Source organism: Brachyhypopomus gauderio, chromosome 13 (assembly GCF_052324685.1).
Source record: "Brachyhypopomus gauderio isolate BG-103 chromosome 13, BGAUD_0.2, whole genome shotgun sequence".
NCBI classification, from domain to species: domain Eukaryota; kingdom Metazoa; phylum Chordata; class Actinopteri; order Gymnotiformes; family Hypopomidae; genus Brachyhypopomus; species Brachyhypopomus gauderio.
The window spans coordinates 13,934,883-13,958,189 of NC_135223.1; the positions used below are offsets into that span (position 1 = coordinate 13,934,883).

General features: G+C 42.5%; 1 protein-coding gene across 3 annotated transcripts; it reads right to left on the minus strand.

Moving 5' to 3' along the window:
* Positions 1-2,892: 2,892 nt before the first annotated feature.
* cul2 (cullin 2) lies at positions 2,893-17,177 on the minus strand. 3 transcript variants are annotated; one of them, XM_076971102.1, is made up of 21 exons: positions 17,018-17,127; positions 16,296-16,434; positions 15,993-16,095; positions 15,779-15,873; positions 14,775-14,880; positions 14,445-14,527; positions 14,098-14,194; positions 13,748-13,858; positions 12,524-12,686; positions 10,778-10,902; positions 10,244-10,351; positions 9,671-9,730; positions 9,348-9,476; positions 8,430-8,516; positions 8,092-8,244; positions 7,606-7,683; positions 7,352-7,418; positions 6,467-6,669; positions 6,106-6,207; positions 5,861-5,977; positions 2,893-3,630 (listed from the first exon to the last, which is right to left on the minus strand). In XM_076971102.1, exons 2-21 carry the CDS (start codon positions 16,412-16,414, stop codon positions 3,499-3,501), a joined length of 2,238 nt encoding a protein of 745 aa, XP_076827217.1. In that variant the 5' UTR covers positions 16,415-16,434; positions 17,018-17,127; the 3' UTR covers positions 2,893-3,498. The 3 variants fall into 3 exon arrangements, with proteins under 3 accessions (XP_076827217.1, XP_076827218.1, XP_076827216.1); XM_076971103.1 differs by lacking the exon at positions 17,018-17,127 and adding an exon at positions 16,659-16,873 and having other exon boundaries at positions 16,296-16,437; XM_076971101.1 differs by having other exon boundaries at positions 2,894-3,630; positions 16,296-16,437; positions 17,018-17,177.
* Positions 17,178-23,307: the final 6,130 nt, after the last annotated feature.

Sequence of the window (23,307 nt, forward strand, 5' to 3'; positions counted from 1 at the left end):
TGCATAGCTATAGCCATACTTGCAGCTTTTACACAACAGAGAAAATCAGGTGCAAAATGAAGGGCATATTTGCCCTTCAGCTGGAGAAAATAAGAATTCTAAATATTTTGAATCAAGAGTCAAATTGTTTGACCCTGTAATAGAGCCTTTTTTAACAGGGCTTTGGGGGGGAGGGGGCTCAATTAAAAGCTACAGAGCACCCCTCAAAAATGTAATGTAATTTGTGCCAAACAGGCTTCAAGCCAAAGTCAAGTTTATGTGATGATTTTGAGTTCTGAACCGTGTGAATAGTCGTATACTCTTGGACAGTGTTCCCCATTATGGCTGTTGAAATAGCCCTGCCTGCCTGAACATCGCTCACTAAGATCAACATTACATATCGCAAAGGTCCGTCAACGAATTCCTCTGTTGGTCATTATTTACTGCAGGACACGGAGTATTCATCAGTTCAACAATTTTACTTTTAGTCTTGTAAGACCTCCTTGGCAAAGAAAACTAAAGACCTGATGTGGAACCCTTGAATGTTGATTGCTTGCTTTACCCATGAGCCGAGTAGTGAAATCCTAGACTACAGTACTGTGTTTTTTGACTACACGGAGACTTCCACACATGGACGACAGTAATCATATCGTGCCCAGTGTGCAGACCGACCCAATATAACGCAGACTGGTGCGGTGTGTAGAGTCTACGGGCGCCTCGCCTCACAGCGTCCGTCTGGGCTGCCACGTTCAAACACTGCCAAGTTTTCAGCCTCCGACGAAGTTTACCTCCGTCAGGGCAAAACGTACCCGACCCGTTTCTTCACATTAAAAACAGAACGCCGTCGCGCACCGACGTGTCGGAACCAATGTCACGTTTCGACAACAGCCCAAAAAAACCCATATTATTTAACTCTGAGGTGCGCTGTGAAGTTCGGCTTCCCCGACGCGGGCTGCAGAAATAAAAGGACGCTCGCGCGCCGCGCTCGAGACAATGTAACGACGCGGCCGACGAACAAAGCGGCTCTCGCCACCGAAACCAACGACGGCACCGAAAAAGTCGGTGTGCTCGGTGCTCTCGCCCCTTAACTTAATAACGGGAACCGTTCCTCTCCTTCCCTCTCTCCCCCGTTCTTCTCCCACAAAAGCGCCATGTTGTCGGACGCCAACGCCGTTTTCCCCAGCTTCAAACAAGAAGCGCGGCGAGCTCCACTCACCTTAGCGATGGCTTTTTTATATCGCATTGCGGCTTGTTGGATTAGATTGTGGACTTTTATATTCCCGTCGCCACACGGAACCACCACCCGGGTCCTCCCGAAACACACAGTCACTTTCATATCGGTCCAGGATTCCCAGCGAGTCCAAGGAAAGCCCCGTGTTACTTTATAGACGGCTCTCTGCTCTCAGAACTCTTTCCCCATGAATACATTATATCCAAAAAGACCGCGGTCTGTAGTACATCCTCATAATTCATCCACGGCCACGGTTTGAGGTATAGACCACCTGTTGTACTAGACCTCCTGCTCGGGCCGATGGGCCGGGCTTGCACCTCCACACTCAGGCCGCTCCAGGTCTTGAGTCATCGGTACTTTTCCCTCCTCTCCACGACACGCCAGCAAACTTTCTCTCCACTAGCGCACAAGGAGTCATGAAGTGGGAATACGTTTGGAAACTGCATGTTTTGTAACGCTCCGGCTTTTAAGAAGTGTATAAATATACACTGTGTTTTGGAATTCCCATCGAGATTTTGTAGAATGTAAGCCTGAGATTACAACGTGAGAAACAATGTATTTCCCTGTGCCTGTAATACATAAGTAAACATTTCGGGGGGTTTTAGTGAGAGTGAGTGGTGAAAGGGGGGTGAGTGTGTGAAACACAGTGTGTGGGAGTTGTTACAGGGGTGATGACTGGGATGATGACCTGTCTGCTCTTATCTGATGGGTGAGGCACTTACAGATTACTGAATTGACACTTTGAATCAGTCAAAATGTGACCTGTCACCACTTATGGCTTATTTCTCCAGCCAAATTTTTATTGTAAGAATGTAGTAAAAAAAAAAGCCAGCATCAGATCTGTGATAAGCTGAGCAGCCTTTTGTCAGAAGTATAATGCTGTTATAAATGTTAGAAACCTGTTGGAAAGCTGCAGCACTTCAATATCAAATATATGTTCAGAATATAAAAAATGTGCCACAAAAAATAGCTTTGCCTGCATTTGTAAGGTCTATGTTTTCTGACCTTCACATATGCTATTTAGCCAATAGACTTGCACTGGACAATCACATAATGTGCTGTTGACCTTAGAATAGAAGAAAGGACAGTACCCAACTATTATGGTTAGTATTTTGTGGTTATGTATTTTGTATATTTGTTTTACTAATTCTTTGCTAACAAAGTGTATCTATACATTTTCTTTGAGATGTCCCAAGTGTCCCAATAATTATTCTATTACTCTTTTAAACATTAAAAAACTACTCTATTTTGCCCCCTTCTGGTAAAATGACGCATTTTTACACTACTGGTAAAATTATAGGCCATTATGTCCAGATTTTAAATAACTGTTTTCAGGTCGACATCATTGAAACCGCAACGCCTAATCACTTAATATGATGACATAATGCATCAGTGTGCGTAAAACAGGTTTTGCAAATGATGCACAGAAGAGATCATCAGAAATCCTCATATGGATCCTATTTAGAGGACAGTAGATGACCTATGGTGCAGGGCCTGGGCTTCAAGTGTGACTTCCTGTGGCTTTTTCCTTCCTATACATCCATAACCATCTATACACCTACTGCTCCAACAGTACAGCATCAATATGAATATTCCCTCAAAACTATTTGCTTTAAAACATCTACACAGAGGGCTTTGAGTTTGTATTATTATTATTATTATTATTTATTTGACAAGCAGCAGAATCATGTTTGTCACCTCATATGTTTTTTGTTTGTTTGTTTTTACATGTTGAAAGTAAATACAATTATCAGTATAACAGTTTTATTACAATATTCTTTTTTTTTCCTTACTTTGATACATTAAAAAAAAAGAAAAAAAAAAAAACACCACAACTGCAAACGTGAGAAAAGAAAGTGTGAAAGGTTGTTCATGGTTGTTTCTCACACACTGGGTTTGTTTTGTTTGTTTTTTAAAACTCTGACATCGCAGCACATCCAGTCGCTCTCTTGGTTACGATTATACTGTCTAAAAATGTATTATCTCGCACTTAAATAGCTATAGGCATTTTTCTTTTTTTATTTATTTTTTCTTCCATTGACGCACTGGGCGTGGCACTGGTGATGTTGTAAACAGCATAAAATCAGAAAAGGGGGGAGGGGGCAGAGGGAGGTGGGGGTGTTGATGGCTGCCTGGTTGCTTTGAGGACTCCCCCCCCCGCCCCAACCCCACTCCAGAGATGGAGGCACAGTCCTGCTTCATCCCACAGGGAGAGAGCCGGAGCCATAGCCAGGAAATTAAAGACATGGTTTGTGGGGTATTTTCTGTCCCGCTTAATGAAGTTTCCTTTACGCGACGTAGCTGTACTCGTCTGCAGACGTCTGGCTGCGCTCGATGTACTGCTTGTCGATAAGCACCTCGATGCACTTCTTGATCATACTGATACTGGGGCTGAACCGGGCTTTGGACTGGTTGATCACCTTGGAGAAAAAGACACTCGTTAGCTTCAGTCACATGGGCCAATATAACAATGTAACACGAGCTTCCAGAGACCTCTTTACTTAGGGACCATATGAAGGCATTGCCTCCGTTATCACTACCTACAGAACCGCTGCTAAAACATCAGGCTTTCTGTACTTAACCAGACAGTTCAAACATCTAAACGGTGATGGAATGGACCAGTGCTCTGTCTAGGGCTGGATGCTACATGCTGCGATGTTAGCAGGCCTGAAGTACGGCCAGTTTGTTGGTGAACTGCTCTGCAGTCAGTAGTTTGCTGGTACAGATAGGGGACGGAGGGCGAGGAAGACAAGGCTCTGTGCTGCACGCAGACCTCTGGGGAAGAAGCCCAGGCCGCCCTAATGTATGACAGGAATGTGGAGCGGGTGGAAATCCACTAAATCAATCCTCTGTGAGGGGTGGAGGGAGGGGGTGGTGGAGGGGGCCTGTGTTCAGACACATGGTGATAATATCTGCAGAAGCAACACGCCTGAGCAACTGCGCGTTAGCAAAAGTAGATAGGTGAGTGTTGTGCACGAAGCCTCACTGCACGTGTGTGTGTGTGCGCGCCTTCTGCTGTGTATGTTGGGAAAGACACGCATGGTCCCCAGGCAAATGGTTACACTGATCATTCACCAGGTCTCGCACGCCAGCCCTGTCAGAGCAGTCATATCTCACGCTGCAGGAATTCAGCTTCACATATACACATAGGACGCCCAGGGCCAAAGGCTCTGCATGCTGTGTATATTATTATAATCCCACATATCAAAGGACATTTCAGATGTTTCTGGCATGTGTGAAAATTAAGGGATGCCATTAATTGCGATGTTGGCTACATATAAAGATTTTGATATTTTGAAAATATATTTAAAAATATTTAAAAGTATTACCAGTATATAGGGTTGCAGAGGTAACCGGTTTCACGGTATACCACGGTATTAAAATGCACGGTTATCATACCGTGTGCGTTTGCTTATTACCGGTAAAAAGCAAGCCAGCGGAGAAACTGACCCGCGCATGCGCAACTGCGCTCCGGTTCAGCTACTCAGCACAGCGGTGAGAATTTCAGAAAGTGTATCAGACCTAACAAATTTTTTAACAAAAAAAAGCTAAACTAATGTCAGCGGCGAAAATGACGTAATCGCGGTGGCTCCGCCCGTGCGCGAGGGTCTCGCGCGCTGACGATTAGCGAGGTCGTGCACCTCTCGAATTTTGTAACTTTGCGCGCGCTGCGCCTCAGCGCAATGAACAAAGTCATATTTGCAGGGTTCACACACCTTTATAAGGTGGAATTAAAGCACTTGTACGTCATTTTAAAGGTCCGTTTCAATATTTCCCAGCACCTTAAACTTAATAAAGTTAAATATTTATACATATACTCGAAATAATTCGCTTTTTCATCACATTATTTAATGGTTGTTTATTTTCAAAACGCCCAATCTTAACGTCTTCACGTTCTCTCATGTTTCGTCCTGGAATTACAAGAGGCTCGTATTTGTTAACGTAATACAAAAGAACTGTGCGGAGTCGCGCGCTACGGTCACTAGTGAAAAGAATAAACCTAGCTTTTTATGGTCCTTGCTTTCACTGGATGTGAAAGACGCCATTAATTTACATGCGTTCATTTTCAAATTCTAACGTGCCTGTTTTTCATATGTTAAAACCAGACTCGGTGTGAAAGCCTTAAAATAGAAATCTCTATTGTGAGGGTCATGTCAGAAATAAATCCTCTCTTTCTGCAGTATCTGGTTATATTCTAACTTGGCAGTGCAACGGACGTTTACAACAGTTGTTGATCAGACACTGACCCAGGCTGAGTTTATCAAATATTAAATAATTTAAACTTAAATAATTGTACTGAAATCCATGATTTAGGTTTCTCTAATTTTGCAGTATTTATATAAACATGTTTACAGCTTTTTTTTTTAAAGGAGACATTTTGTATACAATAGTTGCAGGTTTCTACAATAAATAGTACAAACTAACTGTGATACCATGATAACCGTGATACCGCGGTATTTTCTGAGACGGTTATCATACCATGAAAATCTCATACCGTTGCAACCCTACCAGTATATGAGGTTAGGCTGTGTGTGTGTGTGTGTGTGAGTGAGTGAGTGAGTAAAAGAGGGGAAGAGAAGCACACACACACTCAATAAACACAGAGAGGGTGTGAGAGTGTAAGAGAATGTGGCTGAAAGTGGGACTCACTTCCTGTATGAGGGCATTGTGTCTCAGAACCTTCCTGGCTTTCATGATTCTCACTATAGCAGCCTGTAAATACATTTTTCTGTCTTCATCCACTGCACTCCTCGTCTGTTCCATCTCCTAACACACACACACACACACACACACACACACACACACACACACACACACACTCACAGTCATAAAGCAACCCTAACATGACAACACTGTGTGTATATATTGGGTATATCTGTCAGTTGTCAATGTACCTGTGGTGTGTCCCTCTGCATTGAAGTAGTGATTTTAAACTTGGTTCTTTTACTAGTGAAACTCATATTTAATGAGAAAGTGGATTCAGTCTCAATTTCTTCCTGGATATAAAGGAGAAGAAAAGTCATATTCACAAACCTATTTCAATATATCAATTCGCAATTCAAAATATCTCCATTACCATCCTCATAAAATGCCCATTCTTAGTGAGGAACCCGTACTTATAAACAAGCATTAAAATAAGACCATGATCACGGAGTCCCCCTTTGCTTTCCTTCCACGACACAGACAGTTTCACCAAAGGTGTGCGACCACATTCAAGTGCCAGCGGAGCCTGGAGAAGTGTTCCTGCACTCCCACCTTCTGCGAGTCGTGATTGATCATCTTGACATCCAGCAGGGACTTGATGGTCTTCTGGAGCTCCTTCTCGTTCATCTGTGTGCCATCCTGCAGCTCTCTGTAGCTCACAGTTTCACTGTTGTTGAAGATCAGCAGTACCGCCATCTGGTAGGTGGTGACCATAGCCACGTAGGGCTTGGACAGGTAGTTCATCTTCACCTCACCTGAGAGAGAGAGAAGGTAATATAAGAATAAGTGAAATGGCCTTTGGAAGAGACCTGGATGCCAGGGGCGGTTATTCTCCCTCCAAGAAACACTCAAAAGAGATGGCGTTGTTCTGAGTGACGCCATCAATTTATTCCGAATTTTCTCCCACATCCCAGTTACATGTGCTAAGAAGAAGTCGACAATAAAAGTTCCTGAGAAATGTTTAAAAGGCCTACTCTCAAACACCTCAGATGACTATTCACACTCATTCAACAAACAAAACCATGTAATGTTTAAATATGATGCCCTCGAATGGTTGTGTGTGTGTGTGTGTGTGTGTGTGTGTGTGTATGGTCCGCCTGTTGTACCAGTGTATTACTGAATGCTTCTGACCACAGTTCTATGGGGTAATTACACTTTGTCTGCAGGATAGATCACTGTAATCTTGTGGATCACAGTCATTTGTCCCATTTCCAGACATTACACCACTATGCAAGTCTGTTAATAAACTTCACAGCCCACCCAGAACACACAGATGTTTCATGAAACTTGTGTAGGGGACACAGGGTTCACTAAAGGAAGCTGAGACCGGGTTGAAGCTCATATGTAATAAATAAATAAATAAATTAGTATGGACCATAAAAACTTGATGCACTCTAAATCAGTATTAATGTGCGTTTGACACTATACACACTGTACCTGTGCAGAGATAGTGTAGCCAGGTCAGTTTCCTTCCACTGAAATGCTGGTTATAAAACAACTCAAACTGAGGGAAAAAAGACAATCAGCATTAGAACAAATGTCCTCTGTAAACAGTGGCAGGTTTGAACTGCATGATGTGTTATACTTTTTTATACAGACTTTGACTGTTCAGTGTAGACACACAGATGTTGCAGTCTAATCACAATGGCAGGACTGTAGTAGTACTGCAGGCCTACTGAGAGCCCACCTACCATCTGTACACTCTTCTCTAGCTCCTGAGGGATGGCAAATGTAGAAGATGGGACTTGTGTGAGAGGCCATGCCCCTGCCTGGAACGAACGAACGAACGAACACACACACACACACACACACACACACAGACACACACACACACAGACACACACAGACACACACAGACACACACAGACACACACACACACACACACACACACACACACACACACACACACACACACACACACACACACACACACACACAGTCTTCTGAAAATCCCTTCATATCCCTTAAAACCAAAAGACTTCACGGTTAACTTGTCTGAATTTGTCTACAATTGGAAAAGCTATGTCTGGGATACTGCATGCCACATAGCCTGTACTTAACGCATTATGAACCAATATAAAACAATCATCTAAAGCCCAGTACATAATACTCTCTAGCACTGCACGTTTGTCTGTGTCTCCCCACCACCCACAACCCTCCACAGACAATCACTTACCTGTAAGACATAGATCTGAAAACTGATGCCCAGGTCCACCACTGTCTCCTGGGTTTTGATGAAGTTATTGAACTTGTTGTTAAGGTCGGCACTCACACTCATGTCTGTATACATTCTGTGCAGTTTGCTTGTGAACTCATACCCACAAGCTTGCTGCAAAGCAAAGAACAGAGAGGAAATAAACAGAGAGAGGACAAAGAAATAGAAGGAGAGAAAGAAACAAAGAGCGGATGACCAGTGATTAGTTCTGCCGAGTCACATCTGTGAAATTTGACAGTGTAAAATTAGCAGCCACCTCTAAAGAGTAAAGAGGCTGACGACAGCCGTGCTCATTTTACCTTTAGTTTGTTGATCATGGCTTCTTCCGAGTCCATGGATAAGGAAAGCCCATGTATTAACCTCTTGGCAAGCATTCTTGCATAAAACTGAGAGAAGCAAGACCAAGAGCCCATTTTTATCTGGCAAATCCGCAAGGATATTCAGAAACACTTGCAGTTGAGTTCTCTATTGAGTATGACAAGCAGGTCATTATTAGAGATGATCCATGCATCATAACTGGGTTGATATCATCCAAAAATTCAGCTAACTTCAGCTTGCTCTATCCACAGATAAACCCTCTAATAACCATTATGAGATTACATTTCTATTGATTTTAAATGGATGTCAAGTGAAGAGATACTCCAACTACAGCTGAAACAAGCAGATGACGACCAATACAACGAATATCATTTCACTAAGAGAGACACTATATCACAATGAAAGAAAACCATTATATGCTATAGTACCAAGTTTTATTGTTTTTTCTTACTTTATTTGTATTTACACATGCATTATGTGTCTAAAACATAGTATATGTCAGGGGTACTCAAATAGAAATGATGACGGGCCACATTTTATTTTTTCAATCACTGAAGGGGCGGTTACGGGGGCCCCTCAAAATAAGAACGGATAGCGCGATTGAAAAAAAAGATTCATTAAAAAAAAAAAAAAAAAACACTTTTCAAAACAGCTCGCGGGCCCGAAATAGATAGCCCGCGGGCCGCATGTGGCCCGCGGGCCGCTATTTGAGTATGGGGGGTATACATAATACATCCTACACAAAATACCCCCTGCCCCTTTAATGGAAAAAAAAGAGATCAGCATCAGCCAATCTATCAAATCAATACAGAAAAACTGGTGCCATCTCCCTAATTACCCAAAAAGCACCACGAGACAGACATGGCTGATGCGGGGCGGAGGTTTCCTGCCCAGCTCACCTTCTGAAACACGTCTTTGTCATCAATGTACTTGAAGACGGTGATGAAACTACTCAGCTTGTCCTCCACCTCATTCTCCGTCATCCCTTTTGCAGATTTCTTCAGCAGATTGTCACAGTACTTGGCGAGCTGTCATGAAGAAAAATGCACACGTACGGACACACACACACACACACACACACTAATTAATGTTGCACAGTAAAGAAAACAAAAACACCTGTCTCAGCATATCATCTGATACTGCCATATTGTGAAACAAAAGGTTGATGAACACTACATGCACTACAATACCATTACAATAAGGTTCATGAACACTACAGTACCAGTTCAGGCGCTTTGCAAATGGATTTGGGTTCTCTGTAGTTTACTACCGAAGTCAAAGCCTGTAACAGAAACACGATAAAATTCAAAACCTGAAACATAAATATGCAATAAAAATGCCACTGTTAAGTACAATTACTATGCTTCTGCAGAGTTCCATAAAACCATACTGACATCATCATCAGGTGAAGTAATGCCACCTACTGGACTAAAAGCATAATTACAGTTCAAACTATAAAGAAACAAACCATAGCATTGGGCAGTTGTAGCACCCGCTCATTTTTGCGTTCTTTTGCTCATTTGTGCGTTTCGAGAGGTATACACAAATATAACTGAAGTAACTGCACATGTATGCTACACACAAATACTGTAGTTATAGTTGTGTTTTACTTGTGTCTTAGACGGGACTAACTCCACGAGCTCTTGGATTAAACAAGCCTGCGCACGCTGGGAGGACAAGCCCGTACAGATCTGACAGGCTCGCATGCTAGCAGGGCTGACGTCTCTGCAGGAGACGCGTTTCCCTACAACGCTGGCCTCTTTTCGCCCTTTTCCAACACGATTAATGTGCTTACCTTGTCAAGCGCGCTCATGAAATGCTGGTCTCCATTCAAGACTGTGTTAATCAGCTGTACAAATTTACTATGGACCTCCAACACGGACTCCACGAACTGGGTTGGCATCTGCACAAGAGGAGGAGATATGAGCCGCTGAAGAATACGGCCCTCGAAGACCCAGCAGAGCCGATAAGCCCTTCTTTACACAACAGAGCTCAGATTATCTCGAGTAATATCGTATCGTCTCGTCCATTATCAGATTAGTGGAAGTCTGCTCACTGTAACAATAGACTGTGTGATCGTTCACACAGCATGAATAGCAGGACAAGTGAGAACACTGCAAAGGTGTCGGTCATCATACACAGGGACGGGGAGCACGCTGCAGACATGTCAATCATGCTCCCATAGCAAATCAAATAACTACAAAGACATGACTACAAAGTACTCCATGTAGCCAACACAATTACACGGGTGACAGTGCCTTTATGAATATGCATTAAGGAATGATATGAAATCTCACGCCTCCCTCCCAACGTGCACGTCCGGACTCACGTTTTCCTGAGAGAGGTTACTCGTGGCCCGGAGCCCCTCGTCGTGAATGTGCACCTGCAGCTCCTGGATCATGTGAGGTAAGCCGCTGGAGACAGCTCGCAGCAGGGTGTACATGTTCGCCATGTCTGAAACCCAGCCAGAACCAACACAGATAAATCCCCTCCTTCAGCCGGTGGGTGGGCGAGGGAGGTGTGCTGCTTCACGACCGCCATCACCACAGCAAACACCACAGCCCCCCGTGCCCCCGCCACAAACGTTCACACATGGATTTTACACACGACAGCACGGCGCAGCAACCACAGAATGCCTTCATGCACAACCCAATACAAAGCCCAACAAGCCAGCAAGGCCAAGGACCATTCTCCTGGCTTGACAAAGTGCACTTTGATTGGAACACTCCTAATTCAGGCCCAGAGCTGTGACCTACACGCTCACCACACAGCACTTACAGCAACTAAAAGTTAGTGCTGCACAGAATAAACATGAAATCCAGGTGTGTACAGGTAGCCTGCAATAGAAGTGTAATCTTGTACTAATAAGGGAAGTGTTCAGTTGAAGATCACTGCTATGATAATAACTAAGTGCCACCGCACATTAGGAACATAGTAGCCATTAAGTGAATTAAATCGCTGGTGAGTCTACAATATGCAGGTCTACGCAGGTCTAGCACTCTTTACAAATGTGCTACTACACACTCTAACATGCTACTACACACACACACACACACTCCAATGCGCCATTACACACTCCAATGCGCTATTATACACTCCAATATGCTATTACACCCATGTGTGGCCTGTACAGTCAGACCTCTACCCTCTACCTCACTGGTGAAGGTCTGACTACAGGTCCATCACTGGGCTCCCCGACTACTCCGAGTTCTGGATCACTGCCAACACAGCAGTGGAACTGAGATGGTAATGACATGGAAGTGGGAGGTCTGCAGGTAAGAGAGTGTCAGGAGAGACTTGTGGGAGGTTTTAACATGCATCAGAGTGGTCTGTCCACTGAACACATCCAGCAAACATTCGTTCTGTGATCAGCAACTGGTTAACAGTAGCACACACACGCACATACAAGCACACAATCATAATCACCATTGCATTCATCGTATTTTCACAGCCAAGCTAGAGTCTTAAAAGGTTTCACTACTAGGACCACCATATCCAATGGAAAGAGGGTAAGAATAACATTAAAGAATTCTTAAAATCCCCTCAAACAATTACAACAGTACCCAGATTGTTTCCAGTGACACAGGAAGTAAACTGAACAAATGTTCCCCACAGCACTTGTTATGCGCAATGTGAAACTGACAACTTAAAAATAGTGCAATATTAAAAGCAGGTGTGCCCACGTCCAAACGAGGAGGAGATCTTGGTTCCAACCCTGATGTAACCAGTCTGTCCCCAAGTGCTACAGGAGACCTGGAATGATTCAGTAATTACTGAATAATTTACAGTAATTCCTGATTAATTACAGCTCAATAAAACCACATGTTTCAACCATATGTTAAACCATATGGTTCAGAATGGGTGAATCTTTAAAACGTAATGAAGAAAGCCCTTGGTGAGGTGTTACAGGGAGTACAGCTTTAACCACATCATTCTATCCCCTTAAAAGCATTTGGCCCTAGCACGTTCAGACACTAGAGGCTAAATACCCGCAGTGGAGTGAGGAGAGGGGGCGTGGCCAGCACCATACCCAAAGTAGAGTGAGGAGAGGGGGCGTGGCCAGCACCATACACACCGTCTCTCTTCTCTTGTCTGACGATGCTCTGGCACTCGCTGTGCAGGAACTGCAGGTGGTCAGCCACCATCCTCTGCTGGCATTCGTGGATGACTTTGGCGTAGGAGCTCGGGTGCAAGTACTTCCGACATCGTACCTCTTCGTCTTTCAAACGCCCTAAAACCTTTGGACGGGAGGCCACAGGCAGGAACCATGAGTAACAAACACGCTGGTTCATCAGAGGAAATGCTGACTGCAGCAAGAGATACATTAACGTAGAATTGTCTCCTGCTGTAATTGTAAGACAAATACATAAATCGTGCTCTTATCGAAAATACTAGCCAACTACTCTTATTATAACTGATCAACGTTTCCAGGAAGAGTAACAAAAAAGTTGAGAAAAAGAAGCCCAACACAATGGAGATTATTAACAATGCCTCCAGTATGCTGATCAGAGTCCCACCAGTATAATAAATGTGATCAGACCTTTCATGTAACCTTCAATAATCTAAAATTTGGAAATACACCACCCCTACTATACCAGAAGAAGGATATACATACATACATACAACATTTCTTAAATGTCTACCTAAGAATACTAAAGCCCAATGAACACAAACAAGAAAAACACTGTCTAACATTACTCACCAAAATAAACAACAGTATGATTAAAATAGTCACCTTCTAAAACAACAAGCAGTATTCTAACACAGGTTGACAGACAGAACATTATTTTACCTACACTAAACTAACATCTTCAGAGCTACACAAGGTAAGAAAAGCAATGCAGAAATACAGAAATGTTGCTCAAAATGATAGTGGCTGGCTGCCTTAGGATTTCATATGTGGACATACTATTCAGCACAATCCACAGCTGCATCCTGAGATGACAGAAGTCAACTTAACAGTAACTGTATTTAGCAAGAACAGAATGAACCACTAGAATGCAAACAAACAAACACATTTCAGCGACAAGAGAGAAGACAACAAAGCAAACCTATACAGGGGTTAGGGATATGAATAAACACATTATTAATAATTATGGACAATTAAACACGTTATTGTGACATGCTTAAAGCCTGGACCATGCCCAAAATGACATAAGTGTCTAAGATAAAGGGAGTTAAACATAAAAAGGCTCATGAAGAACTCTGGTATAAATTTGCATAGTGCCAAGCTCTGCAATGTCAGTACTGGACAGACCAATCCTGCAAAATGTCTTGAAAGGGGCCACCATCATCTTACCTTCTCCATATACTGAGAACAGTTGGACTCTTGCAGTAGGTTGGAGGCTTCCTGCTTGTAATACTCGCCTGTTTTTGTCAGAAAAGGCCCTTCAAAAATCTCCTGATAAAACTAGAAGGCAGCAACAAAGAGTGTAGTCCCCATGTGAGTTTAATGCTCGTAAAGACTCACAGAGCAAGTCTTCAGTCTTCGCCCTTCTAAAATACTATACAGTACAAGTTACTTGTGTTTGATTTTATTAAACATTCTATTTATAGATTTAAGAATAAGCATCACGAATGTGTAATTACAAACATGTAGATATGAAACTCAAAACAAAGATTTTTCATTGCTATTTCACTGGCACCCACCTTTAGAGGAAACTTTTTCTTGTACTGTTCAACATGAACAAAGGAGTTGATAACCCCATGGATTACTTTCTGATTCGGGTTCTCTCCACACCGGTCACTATGGACATCACAAAGTTTTATATCAAACAGTTTTCAGGAGCATCAAACTACACTGAAATTCTTAGATGCGATGGAGCCCTGTTGCCCAAAAGAGGAAACGTTTGTCAAGATGACATCACTCAAGTGCCCAGCACCTCAATACAGCGGATAAGAATCCCTGCTCAAAAGGGCAAGTTTGTTTATAAACACAGACCGATGTGACATCATAAACGCAGCACTGTGTATGAGGGTCAGACGGTTTGACCTACTTTTTTATTTCTTTCAGAAGCATTCGGATCAGCATAGCTTGAAGTGGCTCGATCATCAGCTTTCTCCACATATCAAGTGCAAGCTGGAGGTGTAATAAACACCATTATCTGAAATGCATTCTGTTTAAGATGACTCAGGTCTCAAGCCCTTGAGACTATGTGATCTTCAGTCAGATATCCTCTAGTACCAAATAGTTTGACTGTGGCTCCAACACAATGAGCTTTCGTTCAACTCCATAACACACTCTTCTAAACTACTAGAGAAGAATAAGATTGAACTATGCTTTAAACGAGACCGGAATGGCTTTGGCTACATATCCAAGGGCCTACCTCTCCAATCTCCATTAGTGGTTCGTTCATATCAACCCCTCCATAGCCATACTGCAGGTCTGCTTCTGTCAGCTTGTTTTTCTTTATAAACTGTGTGTTGAGGTACCTAAAGAAGAACCATTGGAAAACAAACTGAGAAACAAACTCTGTGTCAAGGGCTCCCTCACTGACAAACGTGGGACACAGCATTCTAACATCTCATATGGGCCAATGCATGAAATGGTTAAGATAAAAGAGCAGTAGAAAAAATACCAAAGCTACAATGAGTCACTGTTGGGTTTTTTTCAGCAGTTGTTTATTTCTACAGCTGCCCAACCTCAGCAGGACAGTGACACTGCCAGGACTCAGACCAGCACTGTGAACTCTATCTTACTGGACTGTATGTACACTTTGACTGGCTTATGGGAAACAGAAATCATAGACATATTCTAAGAGTCATTGGACATGATACCTGACATACAGTGTGTAATCAAAACTCAATTATGATTTACGGACAAAAAAAAAAAATGAATGCAGATAATGCAAGAGTCAACATTTTTTAAGTCTCATCTTCAAAGGTTTTAATCATTTACAGTGGATGCGATATAATACTCAACCGATCAATCCATATATCAATAAAACAGATTTACCATGAACTTAAAAAAATAAAAGGTAAAAAGAAATGCCTCTCTACTACTGAGCAGAAGCTACTGTTTCACTGGCACGTCTCACTGGCGCTACGATGACATCTGTGAATCATGAACTGATAAGCAATATCATGATCAGCCAAAAGACGGGAAATGAAAAACTTCCACTGAAACCAGGCAAACAACAAAAACCACTAAGAATCAAGGCACATGTAAACAAAATAAGTCATTCGCAAAGGATGTTTACATTAAATCATATACTCTATATAGATTTAATCTCACGTTGCTTTCTTATGGGATAAATACAATAAAAGTAAAGGAAAACTTTACTAAAGTAAAAAATAAAAATAAAAATCTAAAAAAGAAATCTCAACCCACCTGTATAAGCTATCCATGTAGTCAGCACCTTTACTGTACTCCTCCCAGTATCTATGGTACATCAGGAGGACTTTCTCCTCAGACTCCAGCACTTTCTGCAGAGACAGCTCAGCTCAGCACGATATTCGTGTGCGTACAGCAGGGAAAGATGTGCTCCTGATAAATATTCAAGTGCATATCTGCAGCGAGAAACCTCATCAGGGCCTCAACTCACCTTATACAGCTGACGGACATGATTCTCCAGAAATACTTTTGTTTCTGTGTATAGCCGTTCACCCAAAGGTTCTGGGTATGCGACACACAAGGCGTAAATATCACTGATGGCCAGGTTAAAGGAACTACCTTTAGTAGTGCAGGTGCAGAGGAATGCCCACTACATCACCAGTACTGCGTACATCTCTCATACAATACTGACTAAGTCTGCTTTGCACAAAACCCTAAATAAAAGGACAAAGCACCTTCATTACTCCTTCACACCGAGCTCGCCCTGTCTCTCACGGACGTTGAGGTAGGATACGAGAAGCGGTCGTTCCAGGTCGCTCTCTCCACGTAGTCCAGCATCACCACCGCCTTGATCGTGGTGAGTAGCTTGTTCCACGTCTCGTCAAAGTCCACCACCCGCGGTTTTAAGGACATGGTGGAGCTTCTGCTGCGGGCTGCTGATGGAGGGAGAGAGGGCGATGTCATCCAGTCATCACGCCTGGTTACTCATATATTCACGGTTACAATGGGAGACCGAGGCTGAGCGAGTTAACACGCTTCATGAACGACGCCCATGAAAAGTAGACAGACAGACAGGTAGTAACCGCAACTATTACTCCGGCCCATTTCAAACACTATACAGATGTACGGCGGGTCTGTGTGGTCCGAGCGGCGGTACCGTCCGGAGGCCTAGAGCAGCAGTAGGCTGGCCCTCCACAGTGGGCTTAGGTGTTCCTAAAGAACCAGGCGGGACGGGTTGGACGTGTTCCCCGGTACACCGAGCGGTGCTGCCCCCGTTTACTCGGGTTTAGTCACCCGGCGGGCCGGCCCACCAAACGCCGCGGCGCCAGCAGGAATCCTGTCAGGCTCTCTCTTCACCCCGACAACAACAGCTAACTGCTAACCTGGCCGGCTAACTAGCTTAGCCGCGAGCTTTCTTTAGCCGACGCGCGTTTGTAATGTAAAAACGTTGAACGCCGCGTTGAGCCGTGTGCGTGTGCCGCTAAAGAGGGGTGTGCGGTGCGTGGACGTGGTTACCTCGGGACACTGTCACTGTGCTCAATACAACTTTGAGTTCCCCCGCTGTCAAAAAGCTTAATAGCTTTCACTTATAGCTCGTCCATAGTCGGACTTGAAGGAACGCGACACTGCTTTAGCTTGAGGGGTTTCATAAAGAACTTAATTAACGTGTCTGAGTAACGCCTTAACAGTAAAGAAAGATAATTATTTGTACGAGACTATACAGTTTATGAACAATAATAGAAACGTATAAAATACGCCGGTTGTATCGGAAAATAATTTAGAGTTAAACACATTCGTTTAAATCTTTTTAAACACCCCTATTTGGACATGGTGTCGTCGAACTACGGTAACCGGCTCAGGACAAAAAACCTGAGTGCAGGTCGCGGTCGTCGACGACGTCGTACTCTATGATATCACCCTTTCCCAAAACGTCACAGGGGAACTTAGACTGTAAACGCTTTCATTCTGTGTAGCAGTCTAGGGTGATTGTTCATAAAGGAAGAGGTATGTTTAAAATGTGTATGGCAGCATGGAAGCTGATAATGTTTGTTTGTTTGTTTGTTTGTTTGTTCGTTTGTTTGTAGGCATACATTTTTGATATTATGTTTGTTTGTTTGTTTGTTTGTTTGTTTGTTTGTTTGTTTGTAGGCATACATTTTTGATATTATGCATGAACTCTCACAGCAATTTCAATTCTTTGATGAAAAGCCTAATGTTTAGTAGAGATAATACTGGCTTTGTGTAAATAAACTTTATTATCAATGAAGGACCTTGTATTGACCAGAAGAAATAGCACTAAAATTAAACAAAAATATCCACAGTGCACCCTCGTTCCAAATGCTGAAAATAAGCGCACAACCGTGCAAGGTGATGTTATTCTGAAATTTTTGACGCTATGCATTTCATGGGTAAAGCTATGAAGTATATTGAGATGGGTTTCTTTCACCATGTTGTACACTAATTATCTGTTAACAAATCACTATATTGTATCCACTGTTAACCAAGGAAGACACCTTTCCATTTAAGAATTGTGGTACATTGAGCAGATGCCCCTGACAAATCATTGTTTTAATCTTTAACCTTCCACATCTTCAAGCTCTTCTCTCAGCTCTTGGTATTTCTTTACATCTATCACTACAATCCTCTTCTACTGTTTATCTATCACTACTGTGTCCAGTTGGTTATCCATTACTGTTTTGTCGGACTGTATCTTTAAGGATATGAGATCTTAGCTTGGTCACTCACCACCACTTTTGGGGGGGGGGGGGGGGGGGGGGGGGTCCAACTTTGACCTTGGAACTTACAGTCCCTACTGGCACAAATGTTTCTGTAAACTACTATGCCAGCCACTTGATTATGATGTTCCATACATACATATCCAGATACATACATACATATATACACGGTGCTGCTTGAAAGTTTGTGAACCATCTAACCATCTGTGAACCGTTTGCTGCATTGTTTAAAAAAATATATTATAATCTTGTGAAATTTTTAAAGTAGACCTTCCAAATAATGTACATAGAGAAAAGAGATATACATTTTCATTATTTATTTTAAAAAAGTAATTTCTCTCACTAAAAAGTGACTCTTCCTTGCAGAACTCCACTTGTTGGAAGAGGTTGGAGGGACATCTGTCATCTTCAGATCTAACCTAACCCTAACCACAGGTCTGAGAATTGATGGTTCCCTGGATAATATGGAGTTGTGCAGGTTCGGAGGCAGAAAAGCAGGCCCAGACCTTCACATTTCCACCATCATGCTTCACTATTGGACAGAGATTCTCCCCTTTATATGTGTTTTGACTTTTCTCCAAACATGGCGCCTGTGAATGTGGCTTAATAATATAAATTTTGGCCTCATCTTCCAGAAAGCCTCTGGTTTGTCCAAGTGCTGGCAAAGTTTAAATGGGCAACTTTATTCTTTCTTGAGAGCAGAGTCTTCGTTCTAGCAACTCTCACATGAATGCCATGTCTACTGATGTTTTGCTTGATTGTAGATGTATGTACATTTATCCCAGATGCTGCCAGAGGTCTGCAACTCTGTAGGGGTGATGTGACTTTTTCAGAATTATCATCACACCTTGGCACAGCAATGGTTTGGTTGGTTTCCTCTCCCTTTTAATCAGTGTGACTCAAATCTTTTCCCAAGGATGTCTCATTTGATTGGTCAGCTTAACTGATTTCTTGAGTACTCGCAAGTATTTTACTTGACTCTTTAATCTAATTGACTTTACCAGTTTGTATTGTTATGTCTAGAGTTTGTATTTTACTGAAAACAAAGTATTTGTGCAGTCATAGAAGTAGAAAATAGGGACCCAACAAAGATGTGCATCTGCGAATGGTGTTTCAGAGTAGCAAAGTAAGAACATGTGTTAGATCAAAAGGGGGGTGGGGGTGTGACTCTTGGTGGCTGTGATTCAGACGGACAACCTGGAGTCACAACGATCTCCTGTAGTTCATAAAACAGATGAGAACTGGAGCAGTGAGATGACTTTCATCTCACCTCAGCGTTTGTTTGCTTTGTTAACATGCAGCGACGATGAATCTTGTGGTGAGGGCTCAGTGTGTAAAGAACGAGGAGACGAGAACGTAGAGCAGGCACAATCAGCCATCACCTGCTCAGAAAAGTGCTCCATGCAGACAGGAACCTAAGCACATCCAAGCACTTGTGTGTGTCCCTTGTTCAAAAAATAGACTAAAATTTGAACCAGACAAAAACTGGCAGTAGCTTTGGTGAAAACATTTGCCAAACTCCAATCCCTAATGTACAAGGTGGCTCCAATTTTAGTAACACCCCATTTTGTTAAAATGAAACTATCGTGTTGTGATTTTGTCTTTCTATCAGAAACTGAAGTGAAGGAAGCAGATACTAAACATATAATTAATGCTAATCTATTACAAAATTTACATTTTCTTTGTTTTATCCCAGTAGGACACTGGATACAAATCTTATAAAATCAGACTCTATATAAAACATTGGAAAAGCTCAAACTGTTGAAAAATATTATGAAATCAAACACTATAAGAGACACCAGATAGCTCACATGGGAAAACCTTATCAAGGAGTTTTACTCATGCTGACCATTTTAAGCACAACCTAATAACTAATTCTGGACACAATCAGGTAGGATTTCATTTGAAAGTTACAAATTCTTAATAAAATATGAATTGCAAATGAAATAGCTTTGACTGAAAAAAACAGTGACACCAAACATATTAGAGTTTATGTTAATTTATGAAAATCTTTTACCTTGATTGTTTTGTTCTAATTCATGGAATACAGAGAAGACTCCTGTGGAGCACAGTAAGAGGAAGAGTGAGGAGCAGTGGTCGTGCCTCTGGAGCTTCTTGTGAAGATGGAGAGAAACCTTATCACTGCTCTTAATGTGGGGAGAATTGTAGTCAAGCTACACATTTTAGCATTCAAAAAAGGATTCACAGTGGAGGAAAAACCTAATCACTGCTCTCAATGTGGGAAGAGCTTAAGTTAAGCTGCATACTTAAAATTCACTAGAGGATTCACAGTGGAGAAAAACCTTATTCCTGCTCTCAATGTGTCAAAAGTTTTTCACAGAGTAATGCATTCAAAATGCACCAGCTGATGCTAATTCCTAAGGGTGCTAGTTCCTAGTTGTGTTCATTAAACAAAACACTTAATACTGGCAAAGTGCTTATATAGAAGATTGCAGGCAGTGAATAAAAAGAATACATATATACATGTACATACATGCACAATATCCACAATGTCAGATATGTCAGAAGCCAGAAACAAGGGGGGAGGGGGGAGGGCCACTAACTGAACTTATTTGTCCGGGCTGGCTCCAGGGCGGGTCCTTCTGTCGCCACCAGGAGGAGCCCACGAGCCAGACCTCAGGCCAATCAGCGGTGACGGCCTGCACCTGTTGTCCTGGGTTTATTAGGAAGACAGATGCAGTGTCTCACTGCTGAGTTGTCTGCAGTCTTTGTTGCCAACCTCCAGCCCCTTCTCTCTCTCAGTTGCTTTGCCACCCTGTCTCAGTCTTGGTTGAGTTTTTGTTCTTCTGTTCTACTGTCTTCTCGAGTACTTACCTCCTGCGCCGCTCCCTGGCCTCTCTTAAGTTTTCCTCCCGCTGTTATTCTTCCTGTCCGTTTGGTTTTTGGGGAAGGGAGTTTTGTTCTTCGCGGCGTTTGCCTGCCAGTTACATTTGTGCAACGTTGCTCTTTGGTTTGGTTTTTCTGCTTTTCGCGTTGATCTCATTCCGCGAGTATTTCTGTTCTTCCGTGTTATCTGCGTTGAATATTTCCGCGGTTACTCAGTTCTCCATTATCCGCGCTGAATATTCTCTGAGTATTTTAGTTTTCTCACGCTTGTTGTGTTATTACATGGACAAGCACTTGGGTCCACTACCATAAAAACTCCGCGGGGGATTTCGCCTCCTATATCCCCCGCTCTGACATTATTTCAATGAAGTTTCTGAATGTGTCCGTCATCAACAAGAACACATGCTAATGTGTTGATGAACCAATGCAAACAAAATATTCTCTTAACTAAAGTAAGTGTTTGCATACATGTCCCTCACAGCTCTACCATCCGGTCTACAGTTAAAATATCTTCCTGTTCCAACTGCACTCTTGGCATTTCTTCTTTCTGCAGTATTGCCACATTGTGCAAAACTGCACAGGCTGATACAATGTCAGTTTTCAGGGGTGACTGAGATGGCGCAAACAGTTAAATCTGCTCTTTAACTGTCCAAATGCCATCTCAATACATGCCCTTGTCTTGGAATGTGCACGATTGAACCTTCTCTCTGCATCTGTTGTAGGGTCGGCATATGCAGAGGTGGTCTTTGCATAGAGGCATTCCTAGGCAACTGCCTTGGGCCCCTCCCACTGCAGCCCACTGTATGGGTCCCCTGACTAGCTAACTTATTTCTCGCATATTAATGTTGATGGGCCCCCTAGCTAAATTCACCTTGAGCCCCCAAATTGCTAAGTCCGCCACTGTGCCACTGTAGGGGTAACCCCTATCCCCAAGCAGTAAGCCAGGAAAAGCACCTATGATTATAAGGAGTAGAGTTAAACACTGAGGCCATTTTGTGTGGTTGGAGTATTCTTACCTTGGGCAAACATCTGTGCCAGTGAGGAGGCATGAAATATTCTTGAATCGTGCACCGAGCCGGGCCATTTTGTCTCAATGTTGGAAAATAGATATTCACCGGTGCAAACCATCTAGAACGATGGCAAAAGTGACAAAGGGTGAAAGTTGTTCAAACCCATGGAGTGACATGCTTTAACATTTCTGTTGGGTAGGCAAAACTTGCATGTACCTGTACATGGATGCTGTGAAATGATTTTCAATTCACATAGTCTGCCTCCATGGGTCCAGATGGAGCCTTTATCCGGATGTGAGTGCAGTCTATAGCACCAATGACATTTGGAAATCCTGGAGAATTGAATGCATTTTGAATTAAATTAATTTTAGCATTAAATAGTTGATCAAGATAAATACAAAGCAGTTCAGTAAGTGCTGATAAGAGTCTGTTAAATTATATACATTTAACTCCATGTTACTGATCAAACCAACACTACTTCTCATGAATACATACCAGCTGTTCTGAAAAAGGCTTATTTAGGGGAAGGATGCCTCTGACCAGGGAATTTGATGAATACATTAAGGAAGCGCTCAAGCGCAAGACAAACCTTTCGAATTTCGCAGCAGACCGTTGCCTTACTAAGATGTTCTGCATCCCCAACGCTGTACAGAAATGCGCCACTGGCAAAGAAGCGCAAAGCGATACAGCCCGTTTGGGGTTTGGTAAGAGCTTTACTATGTCTAGTGGTCTTAATATATGGCTCCAATAATTTACAGAGATATATAATACTGTGTCTTCTGAACCTGTAGTGCTCAAATAAGTAGTCATCCGGAAAGCCCAGTGGATCTGTTCTGTCCTGGAATGACCTTGGAGCTGGTAGCATGAATGCTCTGCGCACTACACGCGCTCCCTCATCTACTGGATTCTCTACAAATGGGCATGTCATGGTCAATCAGCCTTCACTGTTAGCTGCTCTTTTTATAGCCTACCTTTTGGATTATTTGTATCACCTGTATGCAAATCTTGATAAGGTAGTTGTCTGTATCCATTCCCTTTTCGCACCATTAAGTTAACCACAAATTTACATTATTTATACTGAACATATGTGAATTGCTGAGTGATATGATTTGCTTGTAATTTGAGCACAAAAGAGGAAGTAAAGTATCTTCACCTAAATTACTCAGTTATTATTAATACTCGGGTACAAAGAATTGTATTTTTTGTGATTGAG

Coding starts and splice junctions, on each gene's coding strand:
- cul2 (XM_076971102.1), bottom strand. CDS start 16,414: ATGTCCTTAAAACCGCGGGTGGTGGACTTTGACGAGACGTGGAACAAG. Junction 14,528..14,774: donor CACTAATGGAGATTGGAGAG/GTAGGCCCTTGG, acceptor TTACACCTCCAG/CTTGCACTTGATATGTGGAG. Junction 12,687..13,747: donor GTTCTCAGTATATGGAGAAG/GTAAGATGATGG, acceptor TCCCGTCCAAAG/GTTTTAGGGCGTTTGAAAGA.